General features: G+C 38.5%; 2 protein-coding genes across 3 annotated transcripts in view; one reads left to right on the forward strand and one right to left on the reverse strand.

The window, feature by feature from the left end:
• NPR3 (natriuretic peptide receptor 3) overlaps positions 1-4317 on the forward strand; it is a 45957-nt gene extending 41640 nt beyond the window's left edge. Inside the window, exons 7-8 of one of the 2 annotated variants that reach the window (XM_081929835.1) lie at positions 1022-1109; positions 1985-4317. In XM_081929835.1, the coding sequence (XP_081785961.1) occupies positions 1022-1109; positions 1985-2096 (200 nt within the window). In that variant the 3' untranslated portion in view covers positions 2097-4317. The remainder of the gene's footprint in view (positions 1-1021; positions 1110-1984) is intronic. The other variant, XM_081929836.1, reaches the window with a different exon arrangement.
• TARS1 (threonyl-tRNA synthetase 1) overlaps positions 1-20903 on the reverse strand; it is a 196036-nt gene that overhangs the window by 87799 nt on the left and 87334 nt on the right. The window lies entirely within an intron of this gene.

A 20903-nucleotide genomic window follows, 5' to 3' on the forward strand; every position in this document is an offset into this window, starting at 1 on the left:
CCAGGATAGGAACCAGAATTTATAGTCCAGAAGTGCACCAGATGGATTGAATTCCTTAGAGCAAGTCAGAACTTTGCTCCACCTAGCGCAATACTGTCTACACTGACTGGCAGTAGTTCTCCAGAGTCTTACCCAGTCCTAGGTGGAAATGCCTGGGATTGAGGCTGGGACCTTTTGTATGCATGGCAGATGATTCACCACCTAGCTTCACTCCCTTTCCATCTCCTATCCATGCCCACCTGGCATTTGCTAGCTGACCAAGGAGCAGGTTCCACAATGCAGCCAAGGTGGTAGTCATGTTGTTGGCTCACTCCCTATCTCCCAGCATCAATATAAAAGAAGGCAGATTTTTATAAATTTGAGATTCGAATTGCATGGATGAACCATTTCAACACACACGGAAATCACAGCAAAAAACAGCATATGGATGTAAAAAGTTGCATTGCAACCCATCCTAAGGTAATTCATTACTGACTGAGAATTACCATTGCGCAGTGCCCTCAAGGCGTGTTGGACAGAAAACACATCCCTTCCCTTTAAAAGGGTCAATTTAACTCTTTCAGTTCTGCTGTTATAGAAAGTTTTTAAAACACCTGTTTTCCTTGGCTTTTTAACAAAATGTTTCATTTTAAACTTTGGGGTTTCTGTTAGCGTTTATTGAAATTTATTAGCTGACTGATTTATTGTGATTTGAATGGTATATTTCAATGTTTGTTTTTAATGGAAACTGTATCTTTGTTTTAATGTAAGCCGCCTTGTATAGTCTTGAAAGGTGGCTTAGAAGTAACTGAAATAAATCAGCAGCACTTCAGAGTGTGACAACAATAAGCTCCAAGGTAAACATAAGGGAAGATAATAAAAGCAGTTGGAACTATAGAAAAGTTTCTTTGGGCACTTTTCAAAATGGATTTTGAATAGATTTGTTTATAATATTACATTGATCATTTATTCAGTCATTCTGTGAGCTTGAACATATTTCTTTGTGATTTGCTATTGGTTATTTCTTTTTTAATTTTTCAAGCAGGTGGTCTAGGAGAGTCAGCAGTTACAGGAATTGTTGTGGGTGCCTTGCTAGGAGCAGGATTGTTGATGGCTTTCTACTTTTTCAGGTTGGTTCTGTTTTTTTTTGGGGGGGGGGGAAATATTGCCTACATTTTATAATTTGTATAAAGCAAATCAATCATTAGAGAAACAAGCCATGGTTTGTTGAATCATCTGTGGGGCAGATTGTGCTTTATTTATTTTGAGGAGTGGACGGGTACTTAATATTGCTGATTTTTTAATGTTGTGAACTTTATGAGCAGTTTTGTGTTGCACTCTGTTTTATTATAGTTGCAATTGTATTATTATTCCGTTAGTGTAAGATGCATTCAGTGTTTATTACTTGTAAACGAGGTCTATAAATATTTTTTGGCAGTAACAACATGTAAGAATTTAGTCAGAATAACAATTAATTAGATATGTTTGAGTATTTAAATTTTACTGAATTGTGAGTGGACATTAATGGGGCAGTCCCAATTTCACTGAAGAACACAAATACAAAACGCAAATTATATTTAACAGTGTGAGGTGGCAAGCAATCTATTCCATTGAACAATATGAAGCCATATGCTGCAATCTGGAAGCTGTTCTTTAAAAAAAAACTGTTTGAGAGAACTAACTACTAAATGGTTCCACTATTTGCAGCCCTAACTTCAAAGCATCTGTTGCACTTTATACTGGCTTCCTGCTCACTTAGTTTCAGATCTGTGGAAGAATATGCAATTTGTCTGAAATCTTTGAATATAACTTAACTTTGAGATCAGGCAAAAATGCTTCAAGGCACACCTCTTTAATCTTTTGGCAATGGTGTTCATTCATCTCATTTATCATTAGGAACACATTTGTACTTCACAGACATTCTTTTGTGAAGGGAGCTATATTCCTAATTATCCTAAACTGAAGGAGGTTTTCTTACCCTGTGCTACCCATTTCTTTTATGCAGAAAAAAATACAAAATAACTATTGAGAGGCGAAGTCAACTGGAAGAATACAACATCGGCAAGCACTGGCAATTACGAGAGGACTCTATAAGGTCTCACTTTTCTGCTGCATGAAGTAAGGAGAAACAAACTGTTTTTGTCTGTGTGCGGAGGAAATCTGTCGACAAATGGACACTACCAAAGACAGCAACAGAAAAGAAGAAGCTTATTAAGGACTCAGCATTTTAAAAGTAGAGTAACTCTGTCTTAATTTCTTTCAGAAACTCAGGAATGATTTACTAGCCACATATTCCACGTGGCCTTTTTATCTTGTGGAAAAGAAAATGACAAAAGAACAAGTGTGTCTCTCCCCCCCCCCCCCGCCAAGATGGTTTTGACACTTGGTGTGTATCCAAGACAAGTCGCTGTAGTCAGCCATTTTGTTTCTTGGAAATGTGAAGGTTCATTCAGCGGACCTTCGTTAGCTGTACCTCATACCAGATTATAAAAGAAATGTGTTTTCAGAGACACAGGTGCTGCTTTTTAGTATTGTTCAGCATTGAATAGTGGAGATTAGAATCGAGCAAAGGAAGTGTGAGGTAGTACAAAACAATACAATTTATGGGAAAGGAGCAGAAGCATCTTTAGAGAACAAAAGAAATCCCAAGGCAGTGGAAAGATAGTATTTGGTTCTAAGGACCTACTTACACAACAAATTAGTTTTGGATATCATTCCAGTAGCATTCCCTGTGAAAGGATTCCTTTGCAAATATGTTGTGTATTGGTCTAAACAGGACAACTGCTTGCCTGTGTTTCTGGGGATATTTGGGTTTAAGAGAACTTCCATTTACATGGCATTTTTGTTTCAAGAAAGCTCCCTCCTCTGTATGATTTTCATGACCTATATATGGATTCTGCAGGGTTCCTGTCATAGAGATCACTGTAGGATTATACATTCACTGGTTACATGTCTCCTGCTTTTTAATCTGTTGGGTGTTTCTTGTGTAAAATAAACATGAACCATTTCCAGAAAAGAGGCAGGCCTGATCTGCACATAACGTGACACTAGGTAAAAGAACCCTGAGGTGGTAGAGTGGTCTTACAACTTCAGAATACAGATGAGTTGAGAGGAGGTGCCATTTCTGAATACTGTTCTCCAAGTTATTTTAAAAAAAAGCCACACACAAAGGAAGGAACTGAGTGTAGCACTAAGGCGATTGTTCCAAAAGGGCAAGCATTGTGGCTTGCCAGATTCAGCAGTCCCCACTTTCCTCCCCCATGCACTGTTCTGGGGGTTCTCCCACCCCTGTGCCAGTTTCAGGGGATATGGGGCACACAGGAGAAGAAGGAAAGGAAAGCCCTGTTGCACAAGCAGAAGCCCTTGCATAGGGCTTCTGTTGATGTGATTCATTAGTTGAATCCTTCCCAATAACTGAGGGGGCAACATGAAAAATTGAGAAAAGTCTAGGCTCCCTTTCACAGCCATGCCAGGTTTCTGCATAAATATTGTTTTTTACACAGGGAAGCATTCGGAAATATGATTTCCCTTACCTGCATTCTGAAGTAGTATAGTCCAATCTGTCAGCTCATTCCCATCTCATCCTGCTTTATGTGTAGACTAGGCCAATAACAGTAAATGAAATCCTTGCCTCAGACAAAGAACCTTTGGCTGATCTCTTTATGTACATAGAGATATGTACACACAAAAATACAAAACAGCTAGAAGTTCAGAAGTTCTGGCTCCTCTGGTTTTGTCTCCACCAGGTTGCCCTTCTGCTTCCTTAGCCTTTTGGTTCCCACTGCTAAAATGGGAAGAAATGGACAAGGCAAGAATATTGATTTGTGTAGATATATGGGCATAACAGCTGTGCAGATGAGAGAATCTTAGGAACTGAATAATATAGCTTTAAAAAATAATCAGGCCATCACTCAGCAGCATGTTCCATTAAAATCTGTGGTACTTACTTCTGAGAAAAATGAGTACAGAGTGAGGATGCAATATATCATCCCTGCTTCAAATTCTTCAGCTGGAAGCAAACACCCCATGGCCACCTTTGAGACCTGAGTGTAGCCCAAACTATGTAAATATTAAGTATTAGAGTGGTTTTGTACAGTAAAGGCAACTCCAAACTTTTTTGTTGTATAAAAAGTGACATCTGGCTAACATGTTATTTTTTAGGTATTCTTATCATATTTTTCTATTAAGGAAAAAAATGTCTATTTGAGGTTGTTTTATTTCACCTTGGAAAGTCAAAGTGAGAGCACATTTGAAGAGCTATTTTTCTTTTCTTTTTTAGAAGTGTGAATAATAATGAGCACAGATCTTCTTATATGTAAATAAAAGTAGTATATTTGACTTTTGCATATTGGGCCAGTCCGCCCCTTCCCCTTCTTTCTTCCCCCAGTCATGGAATTCTCATTCAGTGGCAAGATTCCTTTGATGATATAGAACAGAGCTGTGGAAGCTGTGGTCCTCCAGATGTTGCTGAACCAAAGCTTCCACTATTCTTGGCCGCTCACCTTGTTGGTTAGAACTGATAAGAGTAGGACTCCAATAACATCTGGAAGGCCAGAGATTCCCCATCCAAATACTTCATGCTAATAATCCCAGATTTCTCTAAAAGGAATAATATAACCATCTATTTTATTGGAAGGGTACATGAATATGGAGGTTTTAAGAGCAATCCTTCTTACCTATGTTGGTTTAAATATACTATTAGATCAGTTTTTATCTTTCTAATGTCAGTCTTCAGAGATCTCTCTATATTGACTCATCTGGCAAGGAGCTCCGACATGGTTCCCAATAGAACCAGCTAGTGGTTACCAGAGAAGCAGCAAGAGTTCTGGACACTCCTGGTCATTCCCAGCAGCCCCACACCTGTAAGATGCTACTTCCTGCTGCTACCACTGTTTCATGTCTCCTGCTGGCAAGGGTGTCTGTGTGTCCTTGTCTGCCATCCAGCAGAAGTAGCTATTCTTTCCTCTTTATGGTGTACCACCTCACTGGCCCCTGAACATTGTAGATGATTCTGGTGCATGTTTTAGGGAATGCATTCAGCCTCATGCAGACACTGATGACTCCTATTCGGTCTCACAGCTACCCTACATAAATAGTGGAGTGTGTAACTTAAGAGCTACAACACATCCAACCTTTTCCTGTAGCTGCACATTGCAGGGGAAGATGGAGGTCTAGCTGTATTTCAGGAAAGCTTGTCAATTTTTGCTTACCTTTTTACTGAGGATGCCCTGATAACTTCCAGGGACATGAGAGTTCCTTGGAACATAGTTTGAAAACCACTGTCAGGTTTTTTCCCCAGCAATCTTCTGCTGTTTTCCTAAGTCAGTGTATGCTATTTTTGCCCCAATTCCTTGAGCATTCCAGCTGGTTCTCCAGTGCTAATACTATTCTTAGGTTTCAGACTTTTCAAGGGAATAATAAAATTAAAACACTACCAAAGCATTCTTCACTAAAATGAATCATACATGAATAAAGCATACACAATAAATAGGCCAATAAGTATGCTTAATTTCAATTGCTTTGTCCAGTTTAAAATCAAGCAGTGCATAACTGCAGTGGATTGTTGCCAAAATCTACAAAGAGTACACAGAAGGATGTGCTGGAATTTAATTTAAAGACTGTACAAGAATCTAAGTACTAACACTGAGCCAACTGAAAAAAGACAGTAAAGAAGGTTGGATGCACATTTTATTGAACCAGCAGCTGTTGGTGGGTGTGTCATGTTTTCCAATGCAATACAGCCCTTTAGGATATTCAAACTTTCATGTTGGCCAACAAGTTGCACCAGTAAAAAGAATTGGCTTATCAATTTCCTCTTTTCTATTTTTGTGTTAGTAGAAAATTGGCATAAGCATCATCCAAAGAACCACATTAATCCTACATTAGTGAACTGACAGACATATTGTTTCCAAATAAGACTGTTTTGGAACATTATTGCCTCCAAAGACTAATTTTTGCTAAGCTAGAATGAAGGGGTTAAAGGGAGAATCTCTGAATTTAGCTCTAAAGAACAAGGCTACGGTAATTTTGAAGCAGCTTAGTTTTACACAAAGATTCATTGCATTTGATCTTGAAAACAAACTCAAAATGAGGTTTTCTGAAATGAACTGCTGTATAGATACCTTTTTTATCAATACTAAACTATTTCTTCCTAAACACTTTCTTTCTGGTGCACACAAACATTTATAGCATGTAAAGAATTTTTGAAAGGTGCTCCTTTAAACTTTTACACTGTAAAATTTACAGTAACTGTAAAAGGCAGTCAAAGGCTGAAATATTCTGGTGACTTTGATACTTTTGAGATTCATATACTAAGCTACAGTGCTTTTATTATTGGAGATTTACTATGTGATGTAATAGATGGTTTATAAAGTAACAACAACACTTGCTTAGTGTTTCCAGAGCGTACATCTCCTAAAAGATTATTGAGCAAGCAAAGTAAATGTATCTAGTAGGGAATTTCTAAGGAGAAAATTTAAAAAATCTAAGCTGGAATACACAAAGACATAGAATCATTCCAAATCATGGAGAGTATCATTAACTCATATATTCTTATGTCTTACTACTTCCTTTAATGAATACGTCATAAAGACAGCAGATTTTAAAAGTTTATTTTATATCATTCAGAATAGGATGCAATTTGTATATGCTAGAATATTAGTTTTATTTTCTGAATTACTTGTTCTGCTGAACAATGAAGTTCTCAAATTACTTACAGAAACCAATGGATGGTATTACAGAAGAAGTTATTAGGGGCTACAGGGTGTTATAACATTTCATTTCCATATCTGTGACAATGTTGTGCCAACAGTTTATAATGGTTTATAAGATAGTAAGCATGACCATAATAATTTTACTTTTAATTTTTAGTATTGTACACTGCTTTGTGTGTCATTTCTGGCATGACTGCAGTTCCTAAACAAATAAGAAAATGAATTTTTTCCTTTGCTATTAAATGCTTAGGGAGATAGACACTGATAGCTGGAATTAGAATTTTGTTTCTGACTTCAACAGGAGGAGAGTCAGACTAAACATTCCAATTTCAGTGGCATTCCAGGAGCCATGGCTCGCAGTGGTCTCAATTAAGAGAAGCCAAGTTCATAAGCTCACATGATTCACATTTGTACCTCTGGACTCTCTGCTTTGATTTCCATGGATCAAACCACTACATTCCTTTTGTCTACTTCTCCAAATATGAAAAGAGATTTCAAAAGCCAAACAGCAGCTACAGCCACCAAAGAAAACAAAGAAGAAAATCCAAGTGCATAATCTGATGTTTACACACACTATTTTCTTTCACAGGTGTGTCACCAATGTGTGCAAAAGGTGTGTGCTCGAAGTCAGATGGGGTGTAGGATTTGGAGTAATTATGTTAGCAGAGTTCTCACGAGCAACACGCAGAATCAAACTTTGGGGACCAAGAAAATTCACCACAAAAGGAGAAGGGTGTTTTTTACATGGTCAAACTTCCTCTCCTGCCCAGAGAAAAATCCAAGAGCGAATAGACTTCCAAGCTCCCGCTGCCCATATCTATTGCAACCCCTGCACATCCTCCAATGTTTTCCCCATCCCCAAAATGCAGTACCCCCTTTCACCTTAATCTTCGGAAATTGCATGGCCCCTTCAAAGAACAACACTTTCCATAGTCCATCACATGCTATATCATCAACCTTTTCACCTCTCTTGCTTGTTGCTGCTGCTATTCCTTCTCTGCCAGAAACAATGAGTGATGCGAGGGATGTGTTTGAGGAATTGGGGTGACATTTTTCTGATCTCTTGGTTTGATTCAGGAAATTGTTATCGGGGTTTCCCTTTTCTTTCCAGGAAACCTTGGAAAATTCCAGAGCTAAACAGAGATAGTCTCAGAGAGCTTGTCAATCTCTAATTGGGAGCAGCTTGACATAATGTGCCTTCCTCATAAGTTGACAGGCGCACAAATCCTTCCATGTACTTGAGAGTTCTTGAGAGTACTTTAGTACTTGAGAGAGTGTTTTTGTGAATGAGAATTGCAGCCCTCAGAATGTATTTTAAAAGCCACTGCATTTGTTCATCATACCACCTTAACTGCAAGACCTAACGAAACACAAAAGAAAAGAAAAGCATAATCTTATATGGCTACTATTCACACTATGTATGTAGGTTGGCCATCACGTACCGTACTGAACAACTGCTCTTGCAATAGATCTCTGTTTGGATTTTAGAATCTCTTTCAAAACAGCTGCTCAGAGGTTAAGTTTGAAGCATATCTACTTTTTTCCTAATAACAATACTGGCTTAAAAATTTTGTTTTGTAAAATCATTTGTGAGATATTAACAGACCTTGAGCAGAAAACTAAGCTAAATTTTTGCCATAGGATAAGATTTGGTTTCCTTCTGCAAAGTATGTGCAAAACTAAAAAGACTCAGGATAGAGATTGTGGAGGTTTAACTTTGTCTCTGCCTCCCCTTTTATTGTGAGCAATGTTATGATTGTAGAAAAAATAAACTGGATCATCTAGAAGTGTAATACTGGTTTGGGTAAAAATGAATGGAAAGCTGCACAGTATATTGTACTGATGTAAGTAGAACTATTTGCATATGATGTGATTTTATTTATTGCATTTCTGTAGAGACAGAATTCATGACTGTGGATACACGTAACCTCTGTGTGATGTATTTTTATTTCTTTTACAAGTTTCCAATTCAAAATATTGGTGTCTATTGACTATTAAGTGTGTACATTTTCTTGTAAACGTTTCAAGTAGTACGGATTGTCATATTCCCACATTATAACAAAAGGCTTCCATTAAAGATATGAACCTATACATTCACCTAACAGCGTGTTCTTGTGATATGTTAAGATAATCCTTGCTATACAACATGCAATTGGTACAATAGGAAAACTTATTTTAAATGGCTGGGGGAGATCTTTCAGATAGCCACTTTTATACCACCACCCAAGAAATCCACACCCATTCAAATATGCTGACTTTTATACAATGGCTGGATAACTTGCCCCCCATATATTGCTGGAATCCAAGTCAGGGGGAAGGGTCACATTGGTTATCCCTGTTTTATACTACACTGGTTGGTATTAGTGGAAATGGACTATTCATAATTATAAACATTTAATAACAAGAAAAATGGGTAGATAAATCTTGGGTGTCCAGAGCACTGTCTAATCATGTTGTGTTGGATGAGTTTCAGTTAGTAAGGCTTGAATATGTGCTTGGATCAGTCAGGGTGACCACTTTTGCTCTGGACATTTGGCTGATAAAAACCAGCAGGGAAGGGACAGCTAGCTGAGCCAGGGAGTTGATTAATGCCTCTTTACGTGAGGAGGTGGTCCCTGCCTGCCTGAAGGAGGCAGTGGTAAAACCACTCCTCAAGAAACCCTGGATTTGGAAAATCTAACTAGCTACCATTCGGTTGCTCACCTCCCTTTCCTGGGGAAGGTTCTAGAGTGGGTGGTTGTCAATCAGAGCCAGGCGCTCTTGGAGGGAATAGATTTTCTAGATCCCTTTCAATTGGGGTTTAGCCCCAGTTTTGGCACAGAAATTTCTTGGGTCGCCCTGTATGATGAACTCCGTTGAGAGAGAGATGGGGAAAATGTCCCCACTGTGGAAGGATGTGTGGATCCAGAATTGGCCTCTACAGTCACTTATGGACACACCATTAAGACCATGTTAATGAAAGACAATCTTACTCGGCCATGAGTGATCGCCGAAGGAAGCAACATTGATTTCAACAGGGCTTACCCCTGAGTAGACATGATTATAATTAAGAGACACTATAATCAAACTTTAAATGTATGCAAAATGAGCAAAGTGAACTCTTGAGGGTTTTCTTATAGGAAAAAAAAGTTGCTGTGTTTTTTTGTTATTTCATGCTGCTACTTTAGTGTTAATAAGTATTATAATTAAAGGCATCCTTTACCATTTAATTTATGGTTTTATTTTTGTTAGCTGCTTTGAGCTCTCTGGAGTAAACATGGGATATAAATGCTTTAAAAAAAAATTAATGAAAGGTTGTTCAAAGATCTCAAGATTCCTATTCAAGTTCCAGTATCTCCAGTGATGACTGTCTGTATCAGGGATTAACAGCTATCAGCCTCTGTGCAGTCAAGTATGGGGAAGGCAAAGGCAGAGAAGAAGAAAGGCAAATGCAAGCTTGCAAAAGCAGATTGCTTTGTTGTATAGACTGCTGGGCATCCATGATATAGAACTTCAGTGTCAGTGAATATTAATTGCCTAATCTAACCTGTCAGCTCAAGGAGGCTGGCTAGGGGAGATCGTATCCACACTAATCTTCTTAATTTATCTGTAGCCTTACGTTGTAATGGCCACTGTTACACAGATTTATGGGAGTGAAGAGGTCCATCAATGCCTAATATGAAGCAATATGTTTCTGAAAATTAGTCAATGGGGTGGGGGGAGCAACAAGAAGTATGGGCTACTGCTCTGCTTGCAGATTTCTCAAAAGCATCTGCCTGGTCTGTTATTCATTCTGAAGATTGATATTCTGCATTCTGATATTCTGAAGGTAGCTTGGAAACATATAAAAGACTCCACTCTCACTGATGCACACATACAACCCAGCAGTCTTTTGGCTGAGGGATGGGACCAGAGCATACTTCCCTTAAGGGGCATGTGTCCAAATTTTGACAAATCCGTGCCCTTTTGGGGTGGTGGCGATGCATTTTCCCTTTTTCAAGCAAACAGCCATCCTTGGCGCAACCTTCGAGTGGCTCTTGCTCTCCTCTCTGATGGCAGACACCAGAGTATGCTTCCCTTCTAAACTCCAGAGGTTTAGATTCTAGCTGAACCTTTACTCTGATCTGACAGGAAGGATGCTTTGTACATTCCTTTAACCTGAGCTTGGAGATGCTGAAGATGTTAACTCCCTGCCTGATATCTCTCAGGTAGGTACTTGAATCCCAAAACTAGCGGTCAGCCTCTCAGCTGCTTCTGTTTGCCCCCAGCAGCTCAACTGCTTCTTTAGAAATTGTGCAGGAATTTATTTATACTGTATACTAGCTTTCGATGGCAAAGATGAGAAAAAATTCCTAGCTTTCAGGGTCATGCAGAAAACCTTAAAACTACCGGTATGTCTTCTGAACTATATACCTATTGTATGGAAGTTAACAGTGAAAATTTATTCTACGTACTCCAATGGTAGCCAAAAGACTGATATTGATAGCTGGAAGAATAAAGATATAATCCCCTTTAATAAATGGATCACTAATATGATAACACTCACAACTTATGAATGGACTGCTTACAGACGTAGATTTTGCTTGGGAAAATATGACAATATTTGGAATGAGTTTATACAAAAGGTAAAGGGACCCCTGACCATTAAGTCCAGTTGCGGATGACTCTGGGGTTGCGGCACTCATCTCGCTTTTCTGGCCAAGGGAGCCAGCATACAGCTTCCGGGTCATGTGGCCAGCATGACTAAGCCGCTTCTGGCAAACCAGAGCAGTGCACGGAAACGCTGTTAACCTTCCTGCCGGAGCGGTACCTATTTATCTACTTGCACTTTGACGTGCTTTCAAACTGCTAGGTGGGCAGGAGCTGGGACCAAACAATGGGAGCTCACCCCGTCGCAGGGATTTGAACCGCCAACCTTCTGATCAGCAAGCCCTAGGCTCTGTGGCTTAACCCACAGCGTCACCCGCGTCCCATACAAAAGGTAGTAGGCTATTAATATTTACATATGTATTAGGATAATAATATATATGGGTTAGGATGTATGAGTTAGGATTTTTTTGTATATATTCATATATATTTTTCTACACATTTTTGTGCCTTTTCGTTTTTCTTCTCTTCATCTCTTTTTATCACTTTATTTACAGTTGAAATCTTTTCAATAAAATATTACCAAAAAAAAGTAAGATTGCAAAAATGTAGTAAATTAATTGATCATATTCAAACATTTTAAAATGCTTGATTGGTTAATCTCTTCATTCCTGCAGAGTGCAGACAGAAAAAACCCTCTTCCCGAAAACAGGGCAGCAAGCCAAATATAAATCAAACTGATGATCCTTAGGCAGAGGTGGATTCTTTCAACAGTCAGTAAATAGCCCACTGTGTTAAAAATGCCAATTCACTTTGGAAACGTATTTTAGATTCAAGCTATGGTGCAGCGACTCAGAAATTTCTTCCCAGAAAGCCTGCCATTCCTTAAATGTTTATAGGTAGGTAGGTATGTCACCACGCAAGAATAAATATCTTAAAGGCTTCATTAATAATCCTCTCTGCAGTCAGAGACTGAGAACTGAAAGACATTTAGAAGCATGGGCACCTCCAGGGCAGGGCTGAGACAGATAGTAACACTGAAATACTTTGCCTCTATCAGAGAATTACTTTTTTTAAAAAAATCCTCATTATTGTGCTCCAGTGCTGTCAAGAAAGCAAAATGTTAACAACAAACAAAAACAGCAAAATGTGTGTGTGTGTTGCTTGTGTTCAGTATGCAAAAAACACCATTAGAGCATTCACAATTTGAGCCTCTAGTTTTACCTTCAATAGCTAGAGCTAGAGCTCTGAGAAGAATCTGTCTGCCCTGCCCATTCCACTAAAATATGGCTAGAAAAATTAATAGGGAGTCTAGACCATGTCCATCTTAGAACATGCTCTAGCAGAATTGGCATCAACAATAGAATCCTATGATTCCAGAGGGAAAAAGACAGCTGTATACATACAAGCACTCACATTGTTGTCAGTTTTTGTTTTTATTATTCCCTGAATTGTAATTCCTACACTAATTTTAAAAACAAACTGCAAGCTGTGTTGCTAAAAGAAGGTGTTTCAGAATGTCAATAGCACTTACTCATTTACTGTACAATCACCTCTAGTTGGCTCCTGTACATGCAAACATTTGGTTGCATCACACATATGGGGAAGTTATTTATACAGGGATTTATTATTCTATCTTCTCCAATGGTCCAAGCTGCATTTCTGCAGCCCCATCCACCAGGACATTGCTCCTAAAGACATACAGAGAAAGGGTGGGAGGAGAAGTGCTTCTTACTGAATACCTTTCATCACAGAAGCAAGCTTTATAGCCCTGCATCACTCACTATGGAAAAGAAACAAATTGACTAACAGTAAAGTGCTAATTAAAGTCCACAGGCTTGCTAACTACTCCATTCTGCTCACAGAGCAATCAGAAAATGATGGGGGGAGTTAAAATTCCTCCAAAAATCCACAAGTAAGAAAAAGAAATAAAACCTTTGGTCAAACACAACAATACACAGCCCAACTAATCCCTATGATGAAAAATGCTATCCTTATTTGATAGATGTTAGTGATAATATTGCTTAATGAATTACTGGAAGGTGGTAAAGTAAAAATAGCAACAGTAGACCCAGATCTCAAATTATCTGAATGTTCCTACCAGGAATGCTGGAAGCTGTGCCCCCAGCCTGTTTCTTAGTGAAAAGGGTAATCTGCCAAAGAATTGGAACACTCACCACTACCTTTGCTGCTGTCCCCTCTCCCCTTCTCCTGGTAAGTTTGGTGGGTCCTGGGGTGCAAGGGAAATGGAAGGCAGCTGCGGGCACTTGAAGCACACAGAAAATATCTATCATTTGCACAGCTGCATGTGCAAAGGATTGAATATAGGCATGTTTGTGCCTCCCTGAACTACCCATCAAGTCCCTCCCTAAACAGCTCAATAGTGGCAGCCCACATACAGACACTCGACGTGTCCTTATTTTCCAAGGACATTCCCGGATTTACAGAAGCCGTCCTGGTTTCTGATTTGATCCTGGTATGTCCCGCTTTTCCTTAGGATGTCCCTATTTTCACTGGAGGGTATGGAGTTATGAGTCAAGGAGATAAGTAACTATACAACCTTTAAAAGACATCTGAAGGCAGCCCTGTATAGGGAAGTTTTTTTTATACAGGGCTGCCTTCAGATGTCTTTTAAAGGTTGTATAGTTACTAAAGGGCTGCTTGTAAATATTTTAAATTAATTAATTAATAAAACATTTGGACATGTACAAAAATGCTGTTAACACTGGAGTTTAAAAACCAGATACATGGGGGAAGGGTTGATATCAGAGGCTTCTCTGTTGCGGAAAGATGTCAGTTCAACTGCTCTTTACACTGTACAGATCTGTGTACACAAGGCAGGTTTATAGTGAAAAATCCATCCCTCTGGGGACTTAGAGCAACTTGTAAATCTATGCAAAAAAAATTCAGTAAGGCGCCATGTCCTTCATTTACTTTCTTCTTTCATTTGTAGGATTCTTTCTAATACAGTCTATAAATGACTTTTTGCTAAATAGAAACATCCTTTTCATACTTAGCGTCATTATGATCTCAAAGTTTTCATACCCAAGGATTTCAGCTTAACTCCCTTGTTAGATTTGAAAAGGTCTCTAGGCATCTGTGTGAAATTCATGAAAATTGCACCAAAAGAAAACAGCACACATTTCCTCAGGCTAGTCTAATCTTGCCCTTCTGTTTTGATTTAGACATCAATATTCATTTGCGGTGGGGTGGGGATAGATTTATAGCCCAATAGAATGGCCATATAGAAATTGCAGTTGATTTGTATTTCATTACAGCATTTGGAACCTAATTTATCCTGATCATATTTCCATATAAGGAGATGAAATAAAAATAGTGTGCTGCATAAGCCCCCAATATCATAAACCTCTATGTGGCAAGGCTACCTTATCAATATGTGACCCTTCTAAAAAGTCCCTTCACATAAATGATGTGTGCAAAAGTGTACTGAACCTTCTGTTTATATTATTCTAACTGCAATAATGTGCTTCACCTAGTTCTTTATTTCTTGATTGTCTGTCTTGTTTGTAGGAATAGAGGTGAGTAACCAAAGTTGTATTAAAAAATTGAAACAGAAGGTGCCTGCTCAATTGCTATTGGCAGAGCATTCTACAATACTGGGCTGAGAACATGAAAGGCTTTGTTTCTTGTCGTTATCGACTTGTCAGCATGGGGAACAACCAACAATACAATATTATGTGGATAGCAAGATCACAGCTTTATTTGTATCTGTATCTTGAATTTTGTTTGAACTGAACTTTCTAACATCTGAGATCATCTGGCATCAGGGGTGGGAAAAGTGGGTATGGTTTGGCTAAAACAACTTGGTAGGCCAAACTCAGAGGCCTCTAGATTGCAAGTTCTCCATTACTAGAGCGAGCAGTAGATTGCTTTAATCATAAATATACATGCAAAAGGTCAAGCTGGAAACTTTTCCTCACCATTGATAAAGCTTCACCCATTTAATTTCTGCATATCAAGCTGTTGTTAAAAGATAAGTAGGCAAAAATGGGAGATGAGCGATGGCTACACCTACTACAGGCTCCATCAGCTGACCCCAACTCTCTTCCTCAAAAGGCCCAAGAGGCTCCAGCTACCACTGAGCAAATTTTACCTTACGAATGGAAAGGGTACACATGGCAAAATACAATGCTGAGCAACTTTTATGCCACACAGAAGGCAAAGGATATTCAGGCCAAAGCCTTGCAAGCGACATGTTCCAATTCAAACAAAATGTTTCAAGCACACACAAGTCTCATGTAAGCTAAAAAAGAAAAGAAAAAAAGACTTTAGGAATGTTTTTAAAGCATGCAGCTAAACCAATCACAGAGACTTAAACCTTAGACCCATATAATTCTATTGCAGTAAAAAATGACTCGATTCCAAGTAAACATGTAAAGGAATGTTGAACGGCATGAAGGCTAGGAGAGATATGAACTCTCTAAAAATTAAACCACAAAGACCAAACAAGCAAAGCAGTGATGTAGTGCTACTGCTGAGAACTCAGTCTGTTTCCCTCTTTAGGTTTTCTGCAGCTGTCCTGGATACAGATTTCTTTTGTTGCCAGTGGGAATTTCTTGTTGAACAATACGTTTTGACAAGCAGTGTTTAGGGACTCTGCTTTGGTTAATTTGTCTGCCCCCTCAAAAAAAACAGCAGCTTCATTTTACCAACCAACTAATCAACGTGATGAGAACCTGAACTGTTTTAAAATGAGCCTACCACTATCTATATATTCACTGATATTTTCTGTGACAAAAAAGGAGAAATGTACATATTCCTAATCATTGCACATTGTTGTTAAATGGGGGGTGTTGTTCCTTAAGGTGTTACAGAAGAGATATGGATCAGATTCCCATTACCATCTTTTCCAGATAAACTGGATCAGGTAATAATGCCAAAAATAATGTGACTGACAAAGAAATAACAGCCAATAACTACAAGCCAATATAATCTATTCTTCAGTGCACTCCTATATGTATATTCAGAAGTAATCTACCTGGAATTCAATAAGATTATTCCAAAGTAAACGTGCACAGGATTGCATCCCAAACCATTATAACATAATTAGTTGCAATTCAATTCTAGCTGCATTGCTATACCTGACTAGTAATTCTGGATGTGGACACTTTATGATAGTGTGAAATGCACCCATTAAGTTCATTGGTAAACAAATTAGCATTGTCATGCATATCCACATCAGCTGCATAAGATTCTCTTCACTGGATTGGGATGATATACTAAAATGCAGTAACTGCCGACATTATGTTGAAAATTCACTCACAGATCACACCTTTTAAAAAATTGTACATGTAATATAAATATAGGGTAAAATTATACAAAATGGCCTAAACTGAGCAATGTAATAGCTCAGGCCACAACTGGGTTAAATTGAATGTCTGGAATTTAAACCAATCCAATCCAATGGACTTTCCCTACTGAACTGGCACAACTGAAAGGAGGTTCTTCTTCACTCCCATTAAGTTCAATGGAAGCTTTCACAAAAGATACAGCTAAGTAGGAAATCAGCAGAAATTCAAGTAACTGATTTGTATGAGCTATGGATTTGGCTGAGCAGCTTTTATGTAATAATTTTTCGGTTTAAAATTATATATTATAGGGCTTAAGCAGATTTGCCAGTGTGATGTAGGGTTGTCATAAATCAGTGCAAGAGCAGATGTATGACAAATTTGCATGGTGTACAGATTCTGTCACCTCGGACAAATAGTGAATTACTGTGCAGCATCCAGACAGTGTCTTGCTCTACAAATAAGCCCCTCCACCTCCGAGAGTTTGGCAACCAATACCATTTGTATTTCATGCAAGTGTCAGATGTTATTTGAATCAAAATATTTTAAATGGACTTATGTCCATGCAGTTGTCCACAGTACCGCTACAGACTTCAGTGCTTTAGAATGGATATTCACAGATGTGACTTCTGGTGTCAAGGGCTGGAAAACTGGTGTCAGTGTGTACATATACATATTACACCCCTACATTAATCCAACTACCATTAGAAAAGGGTTCATCTGAGGTGCACAAAATACATCAACACAGGCCAAAGTTAAAGGTGGATTATCTCATAGCTTTATGGCTTGTAGCAAGAATAAATGCACCGGTGGAAGAATTAACTGACTGCCGACAGTTTAAAAGGAATGAAATGAACCATGCAAAAAATGTACACAAAATACTGCATTGCTAATTTGAGCATGAAATTGCCATGATTGGCTTCTCAAATTAGAGCTGCCAGTGTGAGACCTTCAGAGGATCTGGTTGCCAAATACTTTGTAATTTGCAATTTACAGCAGGCTTAAAGGAGATCTGAATATCAAGCATGAATATGTTTTTATGAAAGAGCAGGGAGAGATAAAAAAAAAAGCCAAATACGCACTCACACTTTTATCCATGTTCAGTTTACATATTATACCTTTGTTGAAGCAGCTGCACTGGCTGCCTCTGTGCTACCAGATCAGGTTCAATGTGGCATTTTCTTTATACTGCTTTGATATTTTATACTATTTATAAATCTTTTTAAATAAAAATACATTGTATTGAGATGTTTGTATAGAAGGTGATTAATAAATGCTAATTATATTCAGTGCTAATAATATTCTCCCAAAGCTTTCCTTTCCTTCTCTTCTCCAGTCTTCCTAATGCTGCAATAGGAAGACTACTCAAGGAAAGCAGACAAAAGTTTGGGATAAGGAAGGAAGCGGGGATGATGTCAGTGAAGTTAGATAGGGAGGAAAGGCTAAAGCAGAAGGGAGTGCAGAGATTGGGGACGGGTTTTCTGAGTAAAAATGAACTCTGGTGCTCTGGAAACCTCTAGGCTAATGTAACCTTTAAGGTTAGATTACTGCAACAGAGGGCTGTCTCTGAAGATGGTTCGGAAACTTCAGTTGGTGAAGAATTCGGCACCCAGGTTGGTCACCATGGCAAGATGGTTTGAGCATCTTACACTGATCCTGGCCCAATTAGTTTCCAAGCCCAATTAAGTGCTCGTTTTCACCTATAATGCCTTAAAAGGCTCAGGACTGCAATACCTCAAGCACTGCCTCTTCCTATATGAACCTACTCAGACCCTGTGATCATCATCGGAGATCCATCTTCATGTACCTCCTCCGCAAGAGGTCCAGAGCGTATCAACACAAGAACGGGACTTTACTGCAGTGGCTCCCCATTTTTAGAATGTTCTCCCTAGTGTGGCTCTTCATGGTGCCTTCAGTTGCCAGGCAAAAACGTTCCCTTTCCACCAGCTTTTGGCTGATTAACATCCTATATCCTTTTAAATGTGATTGTGGGAGGGGGGGTTATTGTTTCATTTTTGTTCTTGCTTTTATTGCATATTTTGTGTTTTTATCTTGTCTTTTTATGCTGTGAACCACTCTGAGATCTTCAGATGAAGGATGGTATACAAATTTAATTAATAATAATAATAATAATAATAACAATAATGCCTTTTTGTTCACATATTATCAATTCCTTTTGTGATTCCTTCCACCTTTCAAATGAAAACACTGCAGATGACCACATACAATATGACCTTCCCTTCCTCAACTAATTCCCAAATCAGGGACTGATAACTTTCCAAAGAACCTGAATGCTCTAGTGCTCTCCCTTTAAATGTGAGAATATATTTTAATATGAGTAGAGTGTATTTTCATCATATTTGAAGGAACATAGTCTGCTCCAATAATGTCTGGGATTTAGGTATGCAGCTTCCAAACCAGAGGGTATTATTTCCATGCACATTCCCATCTCTGCAGTTCTGTTGTTTTAGAAAGTCACTCATGCTCACTGGATGTCAGAGAGGTCAGGTAGGAATGGTTTAGCAGCAGAGTGAGAAGTGGGGCAGACACAGAAGAAGCCAGCTGGTTGGGTGCTCTATAGGGCAGGAGGGTGGAAGGGATGTACACACACAATAATAAAATTGAAAAAACATGGGATATTTGGGTTGAGCCCTGGTCCTGTCATAGATCTGCTATAATGCACTGTATTTCATCTGTCTCATTTTTCCCCTTCATGACAATACATCAGTTTTGTTAAATAAAGAGATTTCAAGAAACAAAGATACTGAAAGTGTATGGTATGTTTTAAAAACCCAATTATGTATATTTCTTTGATTAAAATAATTATTGCTCTAGGAAGAAAGAAATCCTTATAGACAAAACAGATTGCAAACACAGCTAAAGCTAATTATTGGAAGTAAAACTGGATGTGTCTATGGCACAATGCCATATTTCTTTTGATTAGGAAGCTGAAATCTGGGTTACATTCTGAAAACAGGAAGGCATGGCAGAAACTCTCAATTAAATAGTTCCCATATAAACACAGGAATTCCACTGCCATCAATCTCAGGAGTGTCAGGCAGGGCAAACTGGCTGAGTAACAAGATTTGCTTTGCTATAAGCAAAAAATAAAAGCACCCCACTCCCAAATTCATACACGGTTTTGTACTGCCTTTTCATGCTACTACCTTCTGCCTTCTCTTCACAGCAAAGCTTATCACCCACCTTTAATGCTACACCAGTGCCAGTTTCAAATGAACTATGATATAGTAACAGCACATCACAAGGATATGGATTACCATCACATTAAAGGAGACACTATTCACAAAATTAGCAATTATACGAATGACTGTTTAAAAGAGTAAATAGCAGGGAAAGGAGAAGACAGATCAGGATCCTGATGGTAGGCTTTAACCCACTCTCTTCTTGCAGTCCTGATCTAGATTGGAGTCCCACACCTATCTACAATGGAAGGAAAGCTCCATTGGTGTGGATGTGATTTTTCTTTCCTGTGCAAATAGCAGGTATCTGCAGCTATCTGGTGCTGAGGCAAAGACAATTCACTTTGCCTTGGGCAGCATGTGGGTAAGCTATCTTCCTGCTTCATCCCTCCCTCCCCACCTTGCTGCTATATTTACTTATATAAAGGAAGTTATATTTGTGGAATATATTTACTTGGGATGCTCATATATTTAGTTTTAGCACTCAAGTTAATTAATTTTCATGTCTAGCTGAACTCAAATCCTGATGCCAAGATTGGTTCATTAACCACATGGGGCATCACGTAGGGATGGACAAATCTGTCAATATCTGTTTCTCATTTTTCCAGTTTCAAATTCAGTTCTTCACATTCCTATAGCAGTTTGCAGGCTTTTAAAATCAAAAAGCCTTGTTAAAATTCATCAGTATTTTAGCGCAAATTTATCTCAATGTACACATTTTTGTGTGGTTTGGGCTAATACAAACACTTTTACAAGCAATTTTCCTAATAGAATGCCTTTTGTATGCTGTTTTCAATAATATATTAATTTTTATGCACATTTTCCATTAACACACACATTTCTGTACACATTTTTGTTGGAGAACTGCATCACAAATTTTGGAGAAGTATGAATTTCAGTCGATAGGAGAACTTGTTTCAGAACTGTGGTATGACAATTTCAATATTGAACTAAATAGATTATATTGGCAATGCTAGGAATGTCCTCAGTTGTTAGCACAACAGTTAAACAGAGGAACTGCCCAAGTTCCTTTATAAACAGTGTTGGAAAAGGAATACACATGATTGATTGGTTCTAATGGCTTCCTCTGCCTCATCTTTGATGTCATGAAACTTTTAAGAACCATCCTTTCCTTT

This window comes from Podarcis melisellensis (assembly GCF_964234715.1).
Source record: "Podarcis melisellensis genome assembly, chromosome: 11".
Lineage (NCBI taxonomy): Eukaryota > Metazoa > Chordata > Lepidosauria > Squamata > Lacertidae > Podarcis > Podarcis melisellensis.